Below are 18,982 nucleotides of genomic sequence, written 5' to 3'. Positions count from 1 at the left end.
CTTCTTCATCTCTACCTTCCTCTTCACTTTTCCAACTTTATCTTGAAAATTTCCTTGATCCGCTTTCAATATATGCACTATTTCAGATCCTTCCTTCAATTCTTCCATGAAATCATTTAATTCTGCATTTGCATTATTATCCCAATTAGTATTATCCTTGCGACTTAGCTTTACATTACTGAGCTTATTCCCTCCTCCTTTACACCATCCTTTTGTGTCTACGTCGTCCATCTTTCTCCCACATTTCCCCCCTTGCATCCATTTCATTATTAAGTTCAACATATCGTTGCCATCCCTCCACAGATTCTTAATAGACAGGTATGCACAGTTTGCATATTTCTCTGTACCTGGTAATGTATCTTTCATACTGTGCATTCCTGTGAAGACATACTTAATAACTTCACTCGGAACACAATGATCTCTCACATACATTAACCAAATGTTCAGTAAGTCACATTTCCCTACGCACGGTTTCCTTTTGCCTGTATTTATTGTATTATTTTTTTCACAATCATATGGGTTATTATTCACCATCAGTAAGTTCTTTAACAGAACTCTGCAAAATTCTTGGTACCTGCCCACATTACCTTTGTCCTCATCCTTAATTTCATCACACCAAGGAAACAACACCTCTAGTTTACTGTACTCATAGTCCTTACTATCTTTCTTCTTATTTGGATTATTGGAGAACTTCGTGAACAGCTCATCCCACTGTGCTGTACATTAATGGAAAAATATAAATGCAATATACATTCATGCATCCATCTTCTTGTAATATTTAATTCTACCATTACCATAAGGAATATTACATGAATAATTCATACTCCCTTTGAACAGGAGGAAATATTTCAAATTTGGAGTATACCTTCCTCCCCCTCCTCAAAATTTGCACTTGCACATTCTCCTGGGAGGATGCTTGGTTGTGGGGTTTTTTGTCTCTGTATTTCTTTGTTTATTTCCTCTTCAATTTTATTAATACCCTGCAATTTCCCTTCCTTTATTTTAAGCAATAAATTCTTCTGACTTTCCCCTGTTATATATGTTCCTTTTTCCACTACTTCCTGCACTTCCTTCATTTCCTTCCCTTCTGTCCATTCCTGAGCTCTATTTTCTCCCTTTTCCTTATTCTTTTTTTTTTCTTTGGTAACCCTTGAATTCTTGCACCACGATGCATTATTAGTTTTGCTTAGATTTCCATAGTCTCCAACAGCGGATTCTTTCTCTTCAATCCATTTCGCTACTCTTTCCCCAATTAGTTTTGTTCCTATTTTTACTTCTTCGAAATTCATCCATGCACATTTTCCATAACTGTCAGGAACCCCCAATGCTGCCCTCTGTGGTTCTGTTACTCTTAATGCGTAGTCCAAATAATCTTCGAACCAGCAGTACTTCTTGAATACTTTGAACATGGCTACAGTTCCTACAATGCACCTCATGAAGGACTGTTCCTTCTCTTCCTCTTTATTTCCCTTTACTACATCCATACCCTCTGTTCTTAACCCTTGCATAAAATAAAATATTTTCATTAAATTCTTGCATATTGCTTTATGGTTATCCTCAATTTGAATTTCATCTTCCAGGTCGTTCTCACAGAACTCTTTTATTATTTCATCCTCTTTATTCAACACATCTATTAGTTTTTCTGACATTCCTCTTAGGTCATCCCATATTTTTTCCTATAAATGGGAAAAATGGAGTTCCCATTTATTGGCAGTTATCTTCCATATACATGGTACTCCTTTTTTGTTCTAATATGCTCCAAAGAATATATACTAAGCACGAATAATTCCTATCTAATTGCATGAGAATTACGAATCCATCATCATCCCGAATGTCCCTTCTTTCTATCCATTTTACTAGGAAATCTGTAAATGAATCTCCAATGGGGCCTAGTGATACATTCCGTGGTAGTGAAGGACTCTGTTGTGGTTTCTTCCCCTTTTCTGCTGTTGTTGGCACTGTTACTGTTGACGCTGGAGTTACTCCATTCGACATATGCTCAGTGCCCAGAAGAACTGCATCTTCACCGAATAACAGAATTACACCATCCTTTGCACTTTGCCTATAGGACGGGGAAAAAAAAATACATAGAGAGAATGAGAGAATAGATGAGAATACTTTTTTTTATGCTTTTTTTTTTTTTTTTTTTTTCGCCGCACAACTACATTTTGTGAAGCATATATATATGTATATTTACACATTTGTAAAAGAATATATATATATACATATATATATATACCGTATGTATATATATATTAATAAGTAATCATAATGGTAACCATACCCGTCACTTGGAACACGAGTTACTGTTACTGTGGGATTATTTGGACCGAAAACTACTAAAAAGTCTCCCTCGTCTGCTGAACCTCTCCTATCTCTACTGTTTTCTGCACTTTCTACATTGTCTTGTTTTGTTTGTTGATGTTGGTGGTGACCATTCACTGTTCTTGTTGTTGTTGGACCTGCTGTTTTCATTGTAACACTATTTTTCAGAAGACCTGCTGCTAATTTCGCCGCATCATCCTTCTGTTCTTTACATTCCTGCTGCTTTTTTTTGTTTTCATTTATTAATTTCATAACTTTCGGATTCGTATTCATAAGTCCAAGATTAACACTTAACATATCCATTTTCCCCAATATTATCATATTTTCTAATTCTCCATATACACACTCTTTACATTGAACTTCTGGACTGGGCCCTGTTTTCAGGTCCTCCCACACATTCTTCATTTTATCATATGCACTATGCACAACATCTACCTTATCACAGTGATCAAATATATACAAAGCTGCCCATAGGTTCAATGTTGTGCACCGTACATAATCCTTCAGTTCTTCCTCAGCACTTTTTTTTCCACATGAACCCTTACTCATTTCTTGTATTCTATATAAATTCTTTACAATGAATGTGCATACTTCCATGTCTTCCTTTGCTATATTCCTTTCTTCTACCATTGTTTCGCATAGCCTCTGAGCAGTATCTTCATGTACATTATTATTCATTTCTGAAAGAATTTCTTGAATCCACTTTCCTACTCTTTGCATTAATTCTGTCTGCAAATTAAAATAATATAATCATATATGTTCTTTGTGCATTATGTACTTATTCCCATTGGATTAAAGTGACATACTTCGAAGAAATGACATGTTCATACTATACAAATAATTCATATTACACTATTATACCTTCCTGGCGTTGTCACTCGTTCCTACACTTTTATTTTCGTCCAACCATTTTTTCTTCAATTTGTCAAATTCACTATTGTTGGAAGCCATTTTTAACACTGTTCAACGATTTGGTTATTTATTAAATTAGGAATAATATTTTACTGGGCTCTACGTAGAATACACATTTCCCCATTCTTCTTATTATTTATTGACTGATTCCTTCCGGACGTGCGGAATGTTTCGTTTTCCTTCTTCCCTTTTTAATTTCCCAATTCATCTTTAAGAACATTGTGAATATCCTTCAGGTTCGTTTCGTCGTACAGCACATTATTTCATTATGTTTTTTATAATTTTACACTTAGGCGCTTAACACAATATTTTCTTTTCCCTCGGTCGGAAGCTATTCTCCACATACCTTCCCTCTAAATTAATGTTACAAACAATTTAGCATCAAAAATTTAACAAAAAAAAATTAACACAAAGAAAGAAAAAAAATCTACAACAAATTATTATCAGAAGAAAAAAAAATATATAAATCACCGCACTGTTGTTAAATATGCAGTTTTCCTAACCGACAAAAATTGTCATTAGCACATTGTCAATCAATAAATTCTGGAGAAAAAAAGAGAAAAGGGTGCTCACATACCTAGAGGCAATAAGTGTCGTTATGCAACTCATACAATAAAGAACTGCACTCAACTGTATACATACCCTATTGAGGATACTCCTCCATACAACACGAAGTAATATTTTTTTTAAAGAATGAAAAATATCAAAAAGGTAAAAAGCAATGGAACATTCCATCTTATTAACTTTCAATATTTATATGTGTTGTGTGGAACTTCTTTGTTCGATATAAACTGTTCCTAACATGAATCCTTCCCTCATTCATTTCCTCCTATTCAAATTTTATCTGTACATAATAGAGAAAACTCTTAAATAAATGGCAGTCCCAGGGTGACTATTAGCACAAGGGGCCAAAAAGGAATTAACCTTAAATAAAAGATCCTATAGAAGAAATTGTAAATAAATGAATTCACTTACAGTGAAATTACAAAGGTGACGTTGTGAACAGCAAGGTTCCAGGTTTGAATGGTTCAGGTTTGAATGGCTCATGTTTGAATGGTTCATGATTCAGCCTTTAAGGTTCAGGGTTTAGGGTTCAGGGTTTTAGAGTTCAGGCTTTAGGGTTTAGGGTTGAAAGTTTAGGATTCAATGTTTACGGTTAGGTTTTGAGGGTTTAAGTTTTATGGTCTAGGCTTCAGGATTTAGTCTCTAAATTTTACGGTTTACGGTTTAGTGTTCATGGTTTAGGGTATAGGATTAAGGGTTTAGGGTTCAGTGTTTAGCTTTCATGGTTTAAGTTTCACGTTTTAGGGTGTACGGTTTTAGGGTTTAGTGATTAGGCTTCAGAGTTTAGGGTTTAGTGATTAGGGTTCAGAGTTTAGGGTTTAGGATTTAGTGTTTAGTGTTTAGTGTTTAGGCTTTAAGATTCAGGGTTTAGGTTTTAGGGTTTAGGATTCAGTGTTTAGGGTTTTAGGTTTTATAGTTGAGTATTTGGTGTTCAGGTTTTAGGATATATGTTTTAGATTTTAAGGTTGAGGATTTGGGGTTCAGGGTTTAGGATATTAGGTTTAGATTTTAGGGTTCAGGGTTTAGGGTTTAGGGTTCATAGTTTAATGTTTGTTGTTCAGGGTTTAAGGTTTAGGGTTCACAGTTTAATGTTTATTGTTCAAGTTTTAGGGTTTAGGGCTTATGTTTTGGGGTTTAGGATTTTAGGGTGCAGTGTTTACGGTTCAGTGTTTAGGGTTTCAGGGTTCAGGGTTTAGGTTTCAGGGTTTAGGTTTCAGGGTTGAGGGTTCAGGTTTTAGGGTTTCAGATTTCAGGGTTTGGGGTTTAGGATTCAGGATTTAGGATTTAAGATTCAGTAATTAGTGTTTAGGATTCAGGGTTTAGGTTTTAGGTTTTATGATTTAAAGTTTAGCTTTTATGTTTTTAGTGTTTAGATTTCAGTTTTTAAGCTATGGGGTTTAGGGTTTAGGGTTTAAGTGGAACGTGTGTAAGTGTATTAGAATGAAGTATTTATATTTGTGTAACCTAACGATTTTCCGTAGGCTATAGTGTCAGCAATATGTCCTTCTGCTTAGTTACTTAAGGGGATGTAATTTTTTTTAAGGAAAAAGAAGAGAAATGAAAGGAAAGGAAGGAATGGGAAGGAAGAAGGAAATGGAGGGAGGAAGAGGAATGAGCAAATATATAAACATGTATGTAGCAATTATTGCGAGGTCCATGGTGATATTAGGATTCCGTATATTGGTTGAGTATGCAAGTAGTTTTGCGTATGGTAAAAAAACTAAGAGGGACTTGTTGGTGCGGCCATGTTCCGTTTTTCTTTTTTGCCCCCATATAATTATGTGAATGTGTGGTTGTCTTCGCAATTTCGCGTGAATAATGGGTACCATGAAAAAAAGAATTGATATTTAACCCTTCCATTTAACCATCATTATGATCGCTTCCTTTTACCTCATAGGAAGGATGTGGAGATCATTACGTGCCCATTTTGTACACATTGCAACACGCTTAATTTTGTGGTATGCATATAAAATGTGTTTCACATTTTTCTCTTTTTTTCCCGCCACAATAAATTCTTACATATGTGCAATCCCTTAAGAAAGGGGCTAATTTAGCTGTTCGTTCTTCCGTTCTACATGTGCACACACAAAGGTGGAACTACATCCACAACGTAAAGACAATAATGCTTCACTCACATCTTGCTAAAGGGGAATTTTTCCTTTTTTTTTTTTTTTTTTCGATAAAATGCTCTCTCAGGTTACATGTTCCTTCAGCGGAATGCTCGAGTGGTGTATCCTATGAGAAGAAAGAAAAAAGGAGAAAAAAAAAGAATTGCGAAACAAAGCATATCGAAGCGAAATGTATAAATCAACGTTGAAGCAGAACTGTGTTCCTCACACTTAACATAATTTTGTTTATTTTTTCCCTCGGGCAATGCTTAAACGTTCCGCGCGTTTTTACCCCTCCGTTTGAGTAGCGCTAAATTGTGCCATCCGTTTTTGCTTTATGAATGTTCCTTTTTTTCCTTGCACTCCACGCAATTCCTCATTCATATAGAGGGCTTCCCAAATTATGGTTGGGCGTCTAAGCATTATATGCAAATGTGCATGTATACATGAATGCACACAGTATTCCCATACAGCATTTACGCACCCTTCTTTCCAGCGTAAAACCCTTGCTCCTTTACACATTCATGTATTTTCTTTTTCTTTTTTTTTCTGCACACATAGAACGCTTAAAGAAATTCGCTCATTCCACTGCTATTATAAAGGGAACATATATTCACATATTACACATATGGGCAAGCGGAAACAAAATGCTTGACGCACTAATATCCGAACGTAAGGTTCACGCAATTGATTGTAGGTGTAACCAGGCGCGAGTACTCCGGTAAATGTGAAAATTCCCTTTCGATGTGCACAAATGCGCTTTTCCCCATAACGTAGCTGCCCTCAGTCTATATTTCATGCATTAAGTGCCATTCAGAATTGCTACATAAATGCATACATACATCTGTGCATGTGTATATCTTCCCATTCGTGCGCAATACATGCGCGCATGCCTTGTTCCATCCTTACCTACATGTATGCGTTTACCAACTGTCGACTTATCCCCAGGTTGCATTTGTTTTATTTCCATCACGGAACTGTAAGTACGTTGCGTCAGTCGATTCAGCTGCACCTATCGCTGGGCTTCCTTCTTTTAACCCCTGTATGTAATGTACATATGCAGAGGAAAGGCACATGCAGTGGGTTAACCCTCCACTTTGCCCCTTACACTTTACAGCGCAAGATTTATACGGCAAGTTAAGCCGCACCTTCTGAGCGGATCGTTCTGCCCTTTGTGCTTCATCTATTCGTTTTACATTTCCCCTCTACGTACAGGGAGCTTGCTACCGAGCGACTATTATTGGGTTAAAGCGGGACTTTGGAGTTTTTTTTTTTTTTTTTTTTTTTTTTTTTTAAGTGTTTCCCCTTTGAGCTGAATGCGCTCGTACGTGCATGGAATTTTGTTCGTGAGGGTGCTGTGCTTGTAGGATGAATGATATGAGTAAACACATTGTCAGTATTACGTATGTACATATATGTTCACATGTGCACGCACGTATGCCTACACATCGACTCCTACACGTGCTCCTCTTCTGTATGTAGTTTCCTCGTTCTGCATTTCGTCGTTCCCCTCATCAGCACTTTAGCTGTGTGCTGAGGCGCACAGATCCTTTGTTCAAAGCGCTGCAATTATGCATGCCAGCAGCATGCCTTTAAGCAGCTTGCCTCTACTGTATACGTTTCCTTTTTACCCTCCCCCCCGCACCACTGGGAATGTACATGTTTATATGTTCACACATACGTGTATATTTTTACGTACGTGTTAATTAAAATAGGAAGTGCCCCCCTCCTTTTTCACGTGCTAATATATGCGCACACATCGCGTGTATATACTTTTACATCACATGGATGCTGAAGCTTCTGTAAGCCTTTTTTGGTTTTTGTAAGCTTTTTTCTTTTTTCTTCTTGAGTTACCTTAGTTTATTGCGCCTTGTGATATGTACATGTACAACATTTTGCCGCTGCGTGCTGCTGTGTGTAATAATGTAAAAACCTAATAAGGTGCTTCCCACTTAAGCGTTCCATCCATTTTTCCTTCCAAAACATGCCGGAGAAAGGGCACACACCGTCGCAGTATTCGGCTATACGTGTGCATTCCGTCCTTATCTCCTTTCCTGTGCAGACAATAAGCGATAAGTGCACGGATGTATATGCATACGCCAACTACTTGTAAAAAAACCCTCCCCAGGAAAAAATAAAATAGGAATATAATAAAATCACCGTAAGATAATATTTCACAGTTTTTACACGTAGATATGCATATTAGCATTCACTTATTATTTATATGAAATTAATCCCTATTATGATAAATGCTGCTAAGAGTAAAAATTAAATCCAAGGAAAAAGAAAAAAAAAAAAAAAAAAAAAGAACGCGGGAACAACTGTAAACCAGTCACGAAAAAGCTAAAAATAAAGGGGAAAATAAGAGAAAAAATTTCAGCCACACAAGTTGATATGATTTATGTACAGTAAGAGACGCCTTCAGGGTGGGGGGGAAAAAAAAAAGCGCATGAAGCCATGATAAATGTACAGATATAGTATAGGCCAATTGGGAATATTTATACTCATGATTGCGTATATTTGTGTGTGCTTATGTACCTGCATATACATTCGTATACGTAGCGAAAATATGAAAGTTTTCCTCCTCTTTGTTCGCATTGCTTGTAATTCCTGTGGTTGCTTCTCTTGAGGTGTACACTCATTGTTCTGTACACAGAGGGCAACTTGCAACATGCTCCACTTTGTTGGCACATCGATAGATCGCATTTTGCCCTCCTCCCAAGTTTTTCTTATTTTCTTTTTTTTTTTTTTTGTCTCGTTCTGTGAAAAGAATACCCCCACTGAGTAGAAAAATTATACTTCCCCTTTCTGTGCTTCCCCTATCCTGACGAAAGACAAAAAATGACCGAGTACCTTGCCGCACTGCGCACAAATGGGGAGATCTTATTAGATAATTGCTTCTCCGCAAGGGGAAAGGCAACTGAAAGGATAGGACAGGCATCCTTCCTTTATCCTCCCTCCAACTGCCATCGCTGCGTAAGTTATGATCAAGTTAGTTCTCATACCTCTCGTCCCCATACGAAAATAGTGTCGTACATTTTTTATGCTAAAGCGAACAATGAAGAGACCATGTTAGGATCACACAATACATACGGAGAAGGGCTACTGAAGGAAGAGGACAAAATCTGCGATAGGATTACATATGATGTAAGGAGAAGCAACCAAGGTGCTTTATTTTACTGCGTGGAGAATGAAAAACAAAATGGAAGACGTAAACATTTCAGTGACAACTGTGAGTATCACGCTGATCTGAACATGTCGAAGAAAAGAGGATCCCCCCTTATTCGTCTAATACTATACAGGAAGAATAAAAATACGCTGTACGTTATAAGTACGAGCAGACCGCCATTCAATAGTAAACTGCAGAAAGTAAAATACGAATTGCACTCCCACACGTGGAACGTGCGGAGTAGACACTTCAGTGGACTACTGGAACTTACTTTAAAATGGAGAAGAAGATGGTTCTGCGGATATTCGAAAAGGATAATTTCATCGAATCAAAAAATATGCCTCATACGATTTTTTATGCCAATGTCGAAATGGTGTGAGAAAAAATTAAAAAAAATTCATACTTTTCTTCTAACGCGAAAGAAGTTGCAAACATGTAACACAGTGATAAGTAACATGAGTGTTCATAGACGAAGAGTGCCCTCCCGATTTATGGCAAGACGCGAAGGAAGTTGTGGAAAAATGAATGAACGAAGAGTCCACCTATGTGTTTGCCATTGCACCGTTTTAAATAATTACAATTTGGACTCCACTTTGGGAACGAAAAAGCATAAAAATGGAATAAGGGATGATTGCCACGACTTAAAATCGCCCTCTAAATCAATCTATTCGACGCATTTATTTTTTCATAATTCTTTAGAGAATCAAAAAATGGAAAAAAACGCACACGTAGCTTCTTCTTCGCAGTTCCCCTATACTCTGTACATGCTGGGGGTTGTTTTTGCCGAATCGGCACATCACTGCCGTCAGTTGGGAGTGAAAGAAGGTGGAAAAAAAACATGTAATGTCTTGAAGGTGAAATTGATGGCATCACAATCAGGGGTACTGAGCCAGATCCAATGCGATGCTAATAACATGTGTGAATATGGAGGGACTTATAGCCAAGTGAGTGTCTACAAAATTACAGAAATGAATTCCCCTATTAACTCTAAATGGAGGAAAATTCACATGTATATAGTGCCTACCAACAGTTACAGTTTTTCAGATTTGTCCGAACTGTTAGGCGCTATCATTACAGAATACGTCCAATTGAATTGCAATTTGGGGATGGCAGAGGTAGCGCTTGTCTCTCCATTACAGCACCAGGGGAAGGAACTTTTTCTTTATGCCCCACCGTACAAACACCTGGAGATTCAAACTCAGTGTTCTGCAAATGTATCCTTGTTGAACAACCCTCTTATTTTTGATAAAAATTATCTCAAGGAGATTGATCATGCGAATTGTTATCTGTGCCATCTTCCTTTGGGAAAAAAAAAAAAAAACGACAAACTCAGCTGCAGGAAGTTTTCCCCTTGCAATGTATCATTACCCAATTTATATGCTCCTCATTTTTCCCATATGGAACATAATAATTACAAGTGCAAAATTGGCAAAGGGGAGACCATCTCACGGCAGTTCCTGTGCCTAGGAGTCGGGGGAGAGGTAACTGGACTGATTACACGTTGGAAAGCAGAAGCCGTAAATTATCCAGAGAAGCTAGTATCTGCACCTGCCAATGGGAAGCTTCCTATCGCTGGTATCATCGGCTGGAGTGAAATAATTTTTTTAGACAAAGGAGGCACTATTAATGCTACACCCTATGCATGCAAATGTAGGAATGGATACCCTTCCTTGGCGTCCACCCAATGGGGAAAGACGCCCGGTGGAGATGAAACCGAAGGGACACCACCCTACTTTGACAAATTTGTGTGGGCATCAAAATTGCGTGAACAATCGCGCAAAGTCGAACTGGTGCTGTACACCTTCACGCATATAGTGGAACGGATAATCTATCTGGCAGCTTATTACTTGTGCTTCTTGCACTTTGTTCTTTGCAACGTTCAGTTTTACTTAACCGTTTTGGTAAAGTTTGTAGAGTCCAAGATGCGTATACTAATCAGAAGGGAAAATAAAAAAGGGGAACGTTCGTTGCTCTTTTTCGAAGAAGTAGGACTAGTGGACCAAATAGACGATACAGTTAATTTCGAAAATGGAGAGGTCTCATCAAAAAGGATGGTCCTTCTCCCTGATTACGATATGTCACACGGGAAGTATTACAGCACTAAGAGTAGAAGCAAGGAATATCCCTCAGTAGCTAAGTTGTTGCCGAAAGGGCATAACAAAAATGGAAGGACTATTTTGTACACGCATCCTATGCGTACGGAACCTGCCGAAGGGTGTGTCGGCGGAATAAGTAAAAGCCTGGACAGTTTGTTCTTTCCAAAAGGGGCACCCCCCCGCGGAAGCCGTAGAGATTTGAGCAAGGAGGATGTGCTCACGCGTCAGTGCGAAAATAAGAAGGGGACGAAGAAAGAAATGTGTATCAGTGTGATCAGGGAAACAAATATGCAGGAGGGAAACAAAAGGGGCACATTCAAACGCAATGCAGAGTATTCCCACTTGGGGGACTCTTCCAATTGTGAACAACTGGTTAACACCCCTGATAGGAACCATTTGTGTAGCTCCTCTTACACACCCTGCAAATCGGTGCTGTTCTTGTCGAACAGCTCGAATAAAAGGTGCTCCAGAGGGAAGGGCACAGAAGGCAACAGGGGAAGGAGAAAAGGAGAGAATAAGAGAAAAAATGAGCCAAAAGGTAATCAAGAAAAGGGAAGAAAAAACAGAGATGATGGAAAGGGGTCGGGATCGCACATGGAGTCTGATTCAGAGTCCAGCTCGGGTGAGGAAGAAGAAAGTGAAGAAGAGTCGGAAGACGAGGATGAAGAAGGAAGTGAAGATGAGGAGGAACAGGAAGAAGTTGGCAGCACAGAGGAGGAAGAGGAGGAGGGAGGCGAATTCGACGTCGGAGATGAAAACGAGGAAGAGGAAGAAGGTAAGGAGGGGGACGACGACAGTGATGACGATGAAGAGGTCGAGGAGGACGACGCGGAAGAAGAAGACGAGTTCGACGTGGACGAGGAAAATTATGACGACGATAATGATGACAGTGATAATGACGACAGTGATAATGATGACAGTGATAATGATGACAATAGTGATGATGAAGAGGATGATGAGCCGGAGGAGGAAACCGATGAGGACGATCCTCCAGATGAGGAGGGGGAAAGTGACGTGGAGGAGGAAGAGGACGAAGATGGGGATGACGGCGAAGACCAGGCGTATCACAAGGGGGGAAGTAAAAAGAGGAAAAAAAAAGGCAAAAGGGGAAAGGAGAACCAATTTATGGACGAAGAACAGTCGGAAGGGGAAATACACACAGACGACGACAAACACGATTATCATTCCAATCATAGTAACAACAATTATGAGAAAAAAAAAAAACTGTATCTGAAGAAAAAGAATAAAAAGTTTAAGCACAGATACGTGTACCTTAACAATCTATTCAAAGACAGCATCTGTATAAACACCACGAATGTGTCCAATTTCATAACAGTAAGTAAGGATAAACTGACTGCCACGTATAGCGCATGGGGAAAACACACAGACATTGCATGCGTTCAGGTAAATAAATGTGCATCCAGAGATTGCAGCATATACTATTTTGAAGTGGAAGTATTAAGTTGCTCCAATTTCTCCAAAATTGTGATAGGCATGACGAGCAAAAACTACACAATTAACAAAAACCCAGGATCGGAATATAACTCCTTTGGATATAAAAATGATGATGGGAAAAAAATTATCGATAGCAAATTAGAAAGTTATAGCAATGGGTATACCAAGTATGACATAATCGGGTGTGGAATTAACTATTTCGATAACAGTGCCTTTTTTACAAAAAATGGGAAGTTTCTAGGCAAAGCCTGCAATGTGAACCCCAAGTATGATTATTATGCCACTGTTGGATTGACTACCCTAGGGGACAAAATCAAATTTCATCTGAACAATTTCTACTTTGATATTTACAATATGATTTACGAAGAATGCGAAAAGGAAAGGAAAATCATCAAGTCCATTTATATTCAGAAAGACATTTTTACTGATGTTATTAAATCGCATTTGATAAAGTGTGGCTATTTTAATACGTATAAATCGTTTGTGGATTTTATGGAGAAGCATAAAAACACGGGGGACAATGGTAGCAGCGTCGGGGGGTCCTCCAACAGTAAACACTCCCTGGATAAGTTCTTTGCGGGCCAGGCGGACGCACCCGGGGAAGACCAAGCAAAGAAGGATGAAACGAAAAAGTGCCAAGTAAAAAAGGATGAAGTAAAAGAGGGAGAAGGGAAGGACAAACCCACGTGCGACCCCACACACAACAGAGACGATACTCCTAGCAGGAGTCTTCAAAGCAGCCAAACAAAGTGCGAGGAACCCCTAACTCACCTTTCACAAGCTCAAAGTAGCAAAAACAAGCAGGATGATGAAGAATCCGAAAAACAGAAAGGCAAAGCGGTAGAAATGACAGGTGATCCCATTCAGAAGGAAGATGAGTCTCTGTCCAAAACTTGTGCCCGCAGCAGTGAGGAACCGAAAAATACGAGCCCTCCAAAAATGGAAAGAAAAAATTCCAAGGAGGATCAAAATGACGAAAAGGACAAAAACGTTTTTAACGAATTTCTAATTAACTACCTAGACGTGTATGAAAAACTGAACAAGGAGGGAAAGGGCGAAAGCAGGGACAAAACGAAAGAGACAGAGCAAGTGGGAGAAACGGGCAACCCGACCCTCACCCCAAGCAGTCCACTCAGAAGTGATAAAAATGAAGGTGAGGATAAACAGGCGGGAGATCCCAAATCTGCAACTGATGACACGAAAGGGGATAGCCATCCAGTGGGTGATGTCACGGGAAGTAGCAACAGGGAAGAGAAGCCGAATAGTCCGAGTGGTGTAGATCAGCAGAAGGTAGATGCGAACACAGAGGGTGTCACACCCCTCATCGATGCAGCCCCGCCAACCGTTGAACCTCCCCCCTCCGGAGGCGAAATCCTCCCTTCGAGTCAGACGCAGGCAAAGGAGGACCCCACAGAGGAAGTAGAAAAGCAAACGATCAGCGATCTCACGGCCAACATCCTAAAGAGCTACGAATTTAGCCAATACAACTACCCTCCCGCAAATTTACAAAATACACTATGGATATCGCGTAAAAGCAGTCTTGGCAATTTATTAAACGTAAGAAAAGACTCCAACACGGTACTACTAAATCGGTTAAGAGGTAAAAGAAGTCTGAACTTGAAAGAAGATTTGAATATTTTGGCTACGAACTTTTTTAATACCAAAAAGGAAGCGAGAAAAAGTGAAGGAGATATTAACAAAAGAATTCAGCTTCTGCTACGAGAAAAATCAGGAATGATTAAAAATGAAAGTTTAAAAAAATTAAATAAAAAAGAAGGAAAGGGATACTCAGCAGATAAGGAATACATTACTAAATATTTTGTCAATTTGTACCTGTCTGAAGATAAGCTAAAAAAAATGGTGAACTCACTGCAGACAAGACACATCATACGAAATAGCATTCTCAGTGGAAATATTATACAGGTGCTGAATATCCTAGAAGAGGAGTACGCAGATTTGTTAACCAACGAGAGGGGAAGTTTTCACATTGCCATGTTGTACACGCAACAGCTGATCGAGATATTGAAGCCGAATAAAAAATTTATTAAAAAAATTTCTTTGAGAAAAAAAAAGTGTAAAAAATTGGGAGGCTATGATATAGAGGATGATCTTCTCAGTGAAATGAGTTACAAAACGTATGATACTTTAAGTGATGACCATTTTTATGATGATATCAAAACGGACTGCGGGTCTTCCGATAGTCTACTTTGTGAGAGTTCCAACGAGGAGTATAACAGGCATCATGACATAGTGCTGAAATTGGAGAAGCTCAACAGAAGGGGGGGCAACCTCGAGAAGATTAACAGAAAGGAGACGCTAGGAAGCTGTGACAGACGGCGTCGTAAGAAGTTAGTGGAGCATCGCGCGGGAAGTAGCTACAAAAGTAGTGACAGTAATGGGGATAGAACTGATGACAAGGGGGAGAGCAGCGTAAGCAGCGGTGATAACAAGGTGAAGAAGGAATCTGAAAAGAGCCCCGTGAAAGGATCTTCAGACAACGGAAAGGGGCAGCCGTTCGACCCGTCCAACGCAAAAAAGGAAGAAGCGCGTAAGGAAGATGAACAACTTACGCCGAGCACAGGGGATGATAAAAATGCAGACCTCGCGAATCACCCCAAAACGGAGGAACAGAAGGGAGCAGACAATATAGCGATGAATGAAACTTCGAAGGGAAATTCCCAACTAAACAATAATGACCTTATGGAGGAAAAAAAAATCGAAAGAATGATATACAGAAGCATGAGATCAAATTACGATGAAGAATTTTTTGAAACGAACAACTTGCAAGAAGAGTATGAACAGCATTACAAAAAACTGTCCAAAGAGTATGAATTTTTTGAGGACGATAATCCGTACAATAATAAAAATAGAAAAGAATATTTGAGAAAGGGAACATCTGGAAAAGGGAGGTACTCAAAGAAAGCGCACACATTTTCAAGTTCAAGTGACAGTGATAGCACCTCCGATGGTGACAGTAATGACTCGAACTTTAATGAAAAGCATTACCAATTTAATGACATAAATTTCGACCAGATATATCAATACATATATAAAAATAAAACGCCAAATAGTGAAGACGTAAAATTTAAAAAGGATCATTTGTATTTAGCCCTCTTATGGATTAGAGAAAAATTGTCCCATTTTAACACATCACGACAGGTGAACGTGCGCCAGTGTATCCTAGACACCACTTCGCTGATTGCTTATCATAAGCCGTACAAGGAGAGACTCGTTCGCATGTTCTTCTCGAAAAACAGAAATTTGCTGACGTTCAGTTCTGTCAACGAGGGCATACTGGGTAACCATTCGTGCATTCGAAAAGCGTTATGCATTTTGCGCAGTTTTCGCGAACCGCGCGTTGGATTTTTCATCCCATTATGAGTGCCAAATTTGAGTGACAATTTTTAATGCCTTTTTTTAATGCAATTTTTTTTCCTTTTTACCCTCCCACCGAAGGTCTATGCCTGAAGGTCCCCGTGTACTCCCCCCTGGAAATTATGGTGAAGCACCTCATACTGTGCAGAAACTTGCTGCGAGAAAAGAAGGGAAACATCGGGATCAAGTATGACTGCCGCTACGTGTGCCAGCCGTACAAACGATACATGATTAAAGTTAAAAACAACAAAAAGAAGAGAAGATACTTCAAGGAAGCAACAAAGCAAAAGAATGAGAAGGGATCCCTAAATGGAAAAATTATTGAAGATAACAGGTTATCCATTTTTTAGTGGATTAGGCTCGAGCAGCTATGGTTTTTTTCCCTTTTTTTGCACTTTGTTTCACCGTACAATGTGCAAATGCGTCGCATGTGTTGTTCCGGCTATTTTTAGAAAACTCGTTTCTTGTTTTAAATGTTTCCCCCCCTAGCGGTGTGCTGAGAAACATACGGGCGCATGCACATATGCACCCTTTAGTAAATTAATAACCGTGTAGAAACAGCACCAATGGCAAGGTTTTTATGCCGTTTTTTTATAACTAAAATTTGCAGAAATGCTGCCTTTTTTTTTTTCATTAAATGGGCGTGAAACATAAATGGGCACGTTCCTCCAAGGAGGAATTTCCTCTTCCAAATGGCCATTTTCATGTGAACAGTGCTTTAACAAATACAGCATGTTCATATTGCGGTGTTCTTATTCTTTTTAGCCCAACTTGTGATGTTAATCTGTCGAGGGGGCACTATAAGGCGCCACAAAATTGTAAAGGGGCACAATTAAAGCCACAGAGCCACCTCGCAAGAGTATGAGTGAACATTTTGGCCATTGCGTGAGGAAGAAAAACGAGCCTCCCCAGTTGATCAGCTTCCGTTAAGGCAAGCGCGGCCTCGTGTCGAAGCCACCTAACACCTTTGCTCAACCTTTTTTCTTTTTTTCCGCGTGGCAAATGACAGTTGGCCAGAAGGATATAAGAAAAAAAGAAAAAATTCTTTAAAAGGGTACGCAGCATATGCAGTAAAAGCAGAGCCATGCCCAAGGAATGATGAAGCCGTGAGTGGAGTATGACAAAATAAAGGAAGTCGAGTCCGAGGTAACGTTCACAAAATTGTCCTCCCTTCATCGGTTGTAGGTGTTTCCACTGAAGGATCATTTTTTTAGGGGTTCCATTTGTGTGGGTCCCGGGGAAGGGTGTACCCTAATTAGCTCCCCACCGGAACTTCCCAATTCTGCCGTCTGGACCCTCTCGCCGCTCATGATGGAAACGAACTCGACAGAGAGATACATCTTCAAACCCAACTTCCTGGGGGAGGGGTCTTACGGAAAGGTGTACAAGGCGTACGACACCATACTGAAAAAGGAAGTAGCCATAAAAAAAATGAAAATTAACAAAATAAGTAATTACATCGATGAGTGTGGAATAAACTTTGTCCTACTTAGAGAGATAAAAATAATGAAAGAAATAAAACATCAAAATATTATGACCGCGTTGGATTTGTATTGTGAGAAAGACTACATAAATTTGGTGATGGAAATTATGGACTACGACTTGGCAAAAATTATTAATCGAAAAGTATTACTAACAGATAGCCAAAAAAAATGCATCCTTTTGCAAATTTTGAATGGCCTGAATGTATTACATAAGTACTATTTTATGCATCGAGATTTATCCCCTGCGAATATTTTTATTAACAAAAAAGGGGAAGTGAAAATTGCAGACTTTGGATTATCCTCCAAGTATGCATATGATATGTACGTAGATACGTATGCAAAAGATAAGTATAGTAAAAGGACGTTAAATTTAACTAGCAAAGTTGTCACCCTATGGTATAGGGCACCCGAATTACTAATGGGAAGTAATAAATACAACTCCGCAGTGGACATGTGGAGCTTTGGGTGCATATTTGCAGAACTCCATTTACAGAAGGCTTTATTTCCTGGAGAAAATGAAATCGATCAGTTAGGGAAAATATTTTTTTTGTTAGGAACACCAAATGAAGACAACTGGCCTGAGGCTCGTTACCTTCCCCTGTACACAGAATTTACAAAGGCGAATAAGAAGGACCTTAAAAACATATTGAAAATTGACGATGATGACTGCATCGATTTGTTAATGTCTTTTTTGCGGCTGAATTCGCATGAGCGTATCACTGCGGAGGAAGCACTGAAACACAAGTATTTTTTTAGCGACCCCCTGCCCTGTGACGTGTCTCAGCTTCCTTTTAACGACTTATGATTGTCTGCCGATGGGGCAGGTGAAGGTGTGCAGGACGCACCCATACATATATGTATACATTTGCTTATGCGTTTATATTTGTCTTTACACTCTTTTACTTCCCTGCGTGAGTGTGTCACCGCGTGACCTCTTCCATCACGCCTTTCTCCGCAGTGGAGGATTCTCGTTTTCCTAATCGTGTATCCGTCCACTTGCTCCCCCAAACTTTTTTTTAGTGTTAACCTGTTTAAGTTACTTCTCGCAAACACAAGGGAGAAAAAAAAAAAGATAAAACGGCAAACAAACATTGAAGGAGCCAAGTTTTCCACTCCCTTTTTATTAAAAAAATTTTTTTTTTACCCATGCAAAAGATGATTCATTTTGCTGTGCCTTAAGCCGTGTGGGGCAGTCATATATATAAATACTACAACATAATTCTTATTATTAGCACTGGCGAGTAAAATGAATTACATGAATATTAATATTTTTACGTTACTAAAAGATACAGCCTTTTTTTTTGCAAAAATCGCTTTAAATGAGCAACGGGGGGGACTTCTTTTTGCTTCTTCTCCACGCTACTCCGGTCTGTCCGTAAGCCAGATTGCCTTTTTTTTAAATTACCTGTCCCTCCATTAAAAAAAAGAGCGCTTGGATTTTTTCCGTGGAGGTGCTTTTCCATAATCCCTCAGAGATGGGGAGTGGTGTACTTG

The 18,982-nt window shown here is 39.1% G+C and overlaps 2 protein-coding genes across 2 annotated transcripts; both read left to right on the top strand.

The window, feature by feature from the left end:
- Positions 1 to 8,750: 8,750 nt before the first annotated feature.
- Positions 8,751 to 16,605, top strand: PCOAH_00022030 (Uncharacterized protein; the record flags this gene model as incomplete). The annotated part of the gene is made up of 5 exons (XM_020059010.1): positions 8,751 to 11,847; positions 11,887 to 12,019; positions 12,065 to 15,927; positions 16,086 to 16,338; positions 16,560 to 16,605. 5 exons carry the CDS (start codon positions 8,751 to 8,753, stop codon positions 16,603 to 16,605), a joined length of 7,392 nt encoding a protein of 2,463 aa, XP_019914674.1.
- A 707-nt stretch (positions 16,606 to 17,312) lies between these two features.
- PCOAH_00022020 (Cdk7) lies at positions 17,313 to 18,293 on the top strand (the record flags this gene model as incomplete). Its single annotated transcript, XM_020059009.1, has 1 exon — positions 17,313 to 18,293. One exon carries the CDS (start codon positions 17,313 to 17,315, stop codon positions 18,291 to 18,293), a length of 981 nt encoding a protein of 326 aa, XP_019914550.1.
- Between the last annotated feature and the right edge of the window lie 689 nt (positions 18,294 to 18,982).

This window comes from Plasmodium coatneyi, chromosome 8 (assembly GCF_001680005.1).
Source record: "Plasmodium coatneyi strain Hackeri chromosome 8, complete sequence".
In the NCBI taxonomy this organism is placed as follows: domain Eukaryota; phylum Apicomplexa; class Aconoidasida; order Haemosporida; family Plasmodiidae; genus Plasmodium; species Plasmodium coatneyi.
This window is presented reverse-complemented; position numbering and strand designations above follow the sequence as displayed.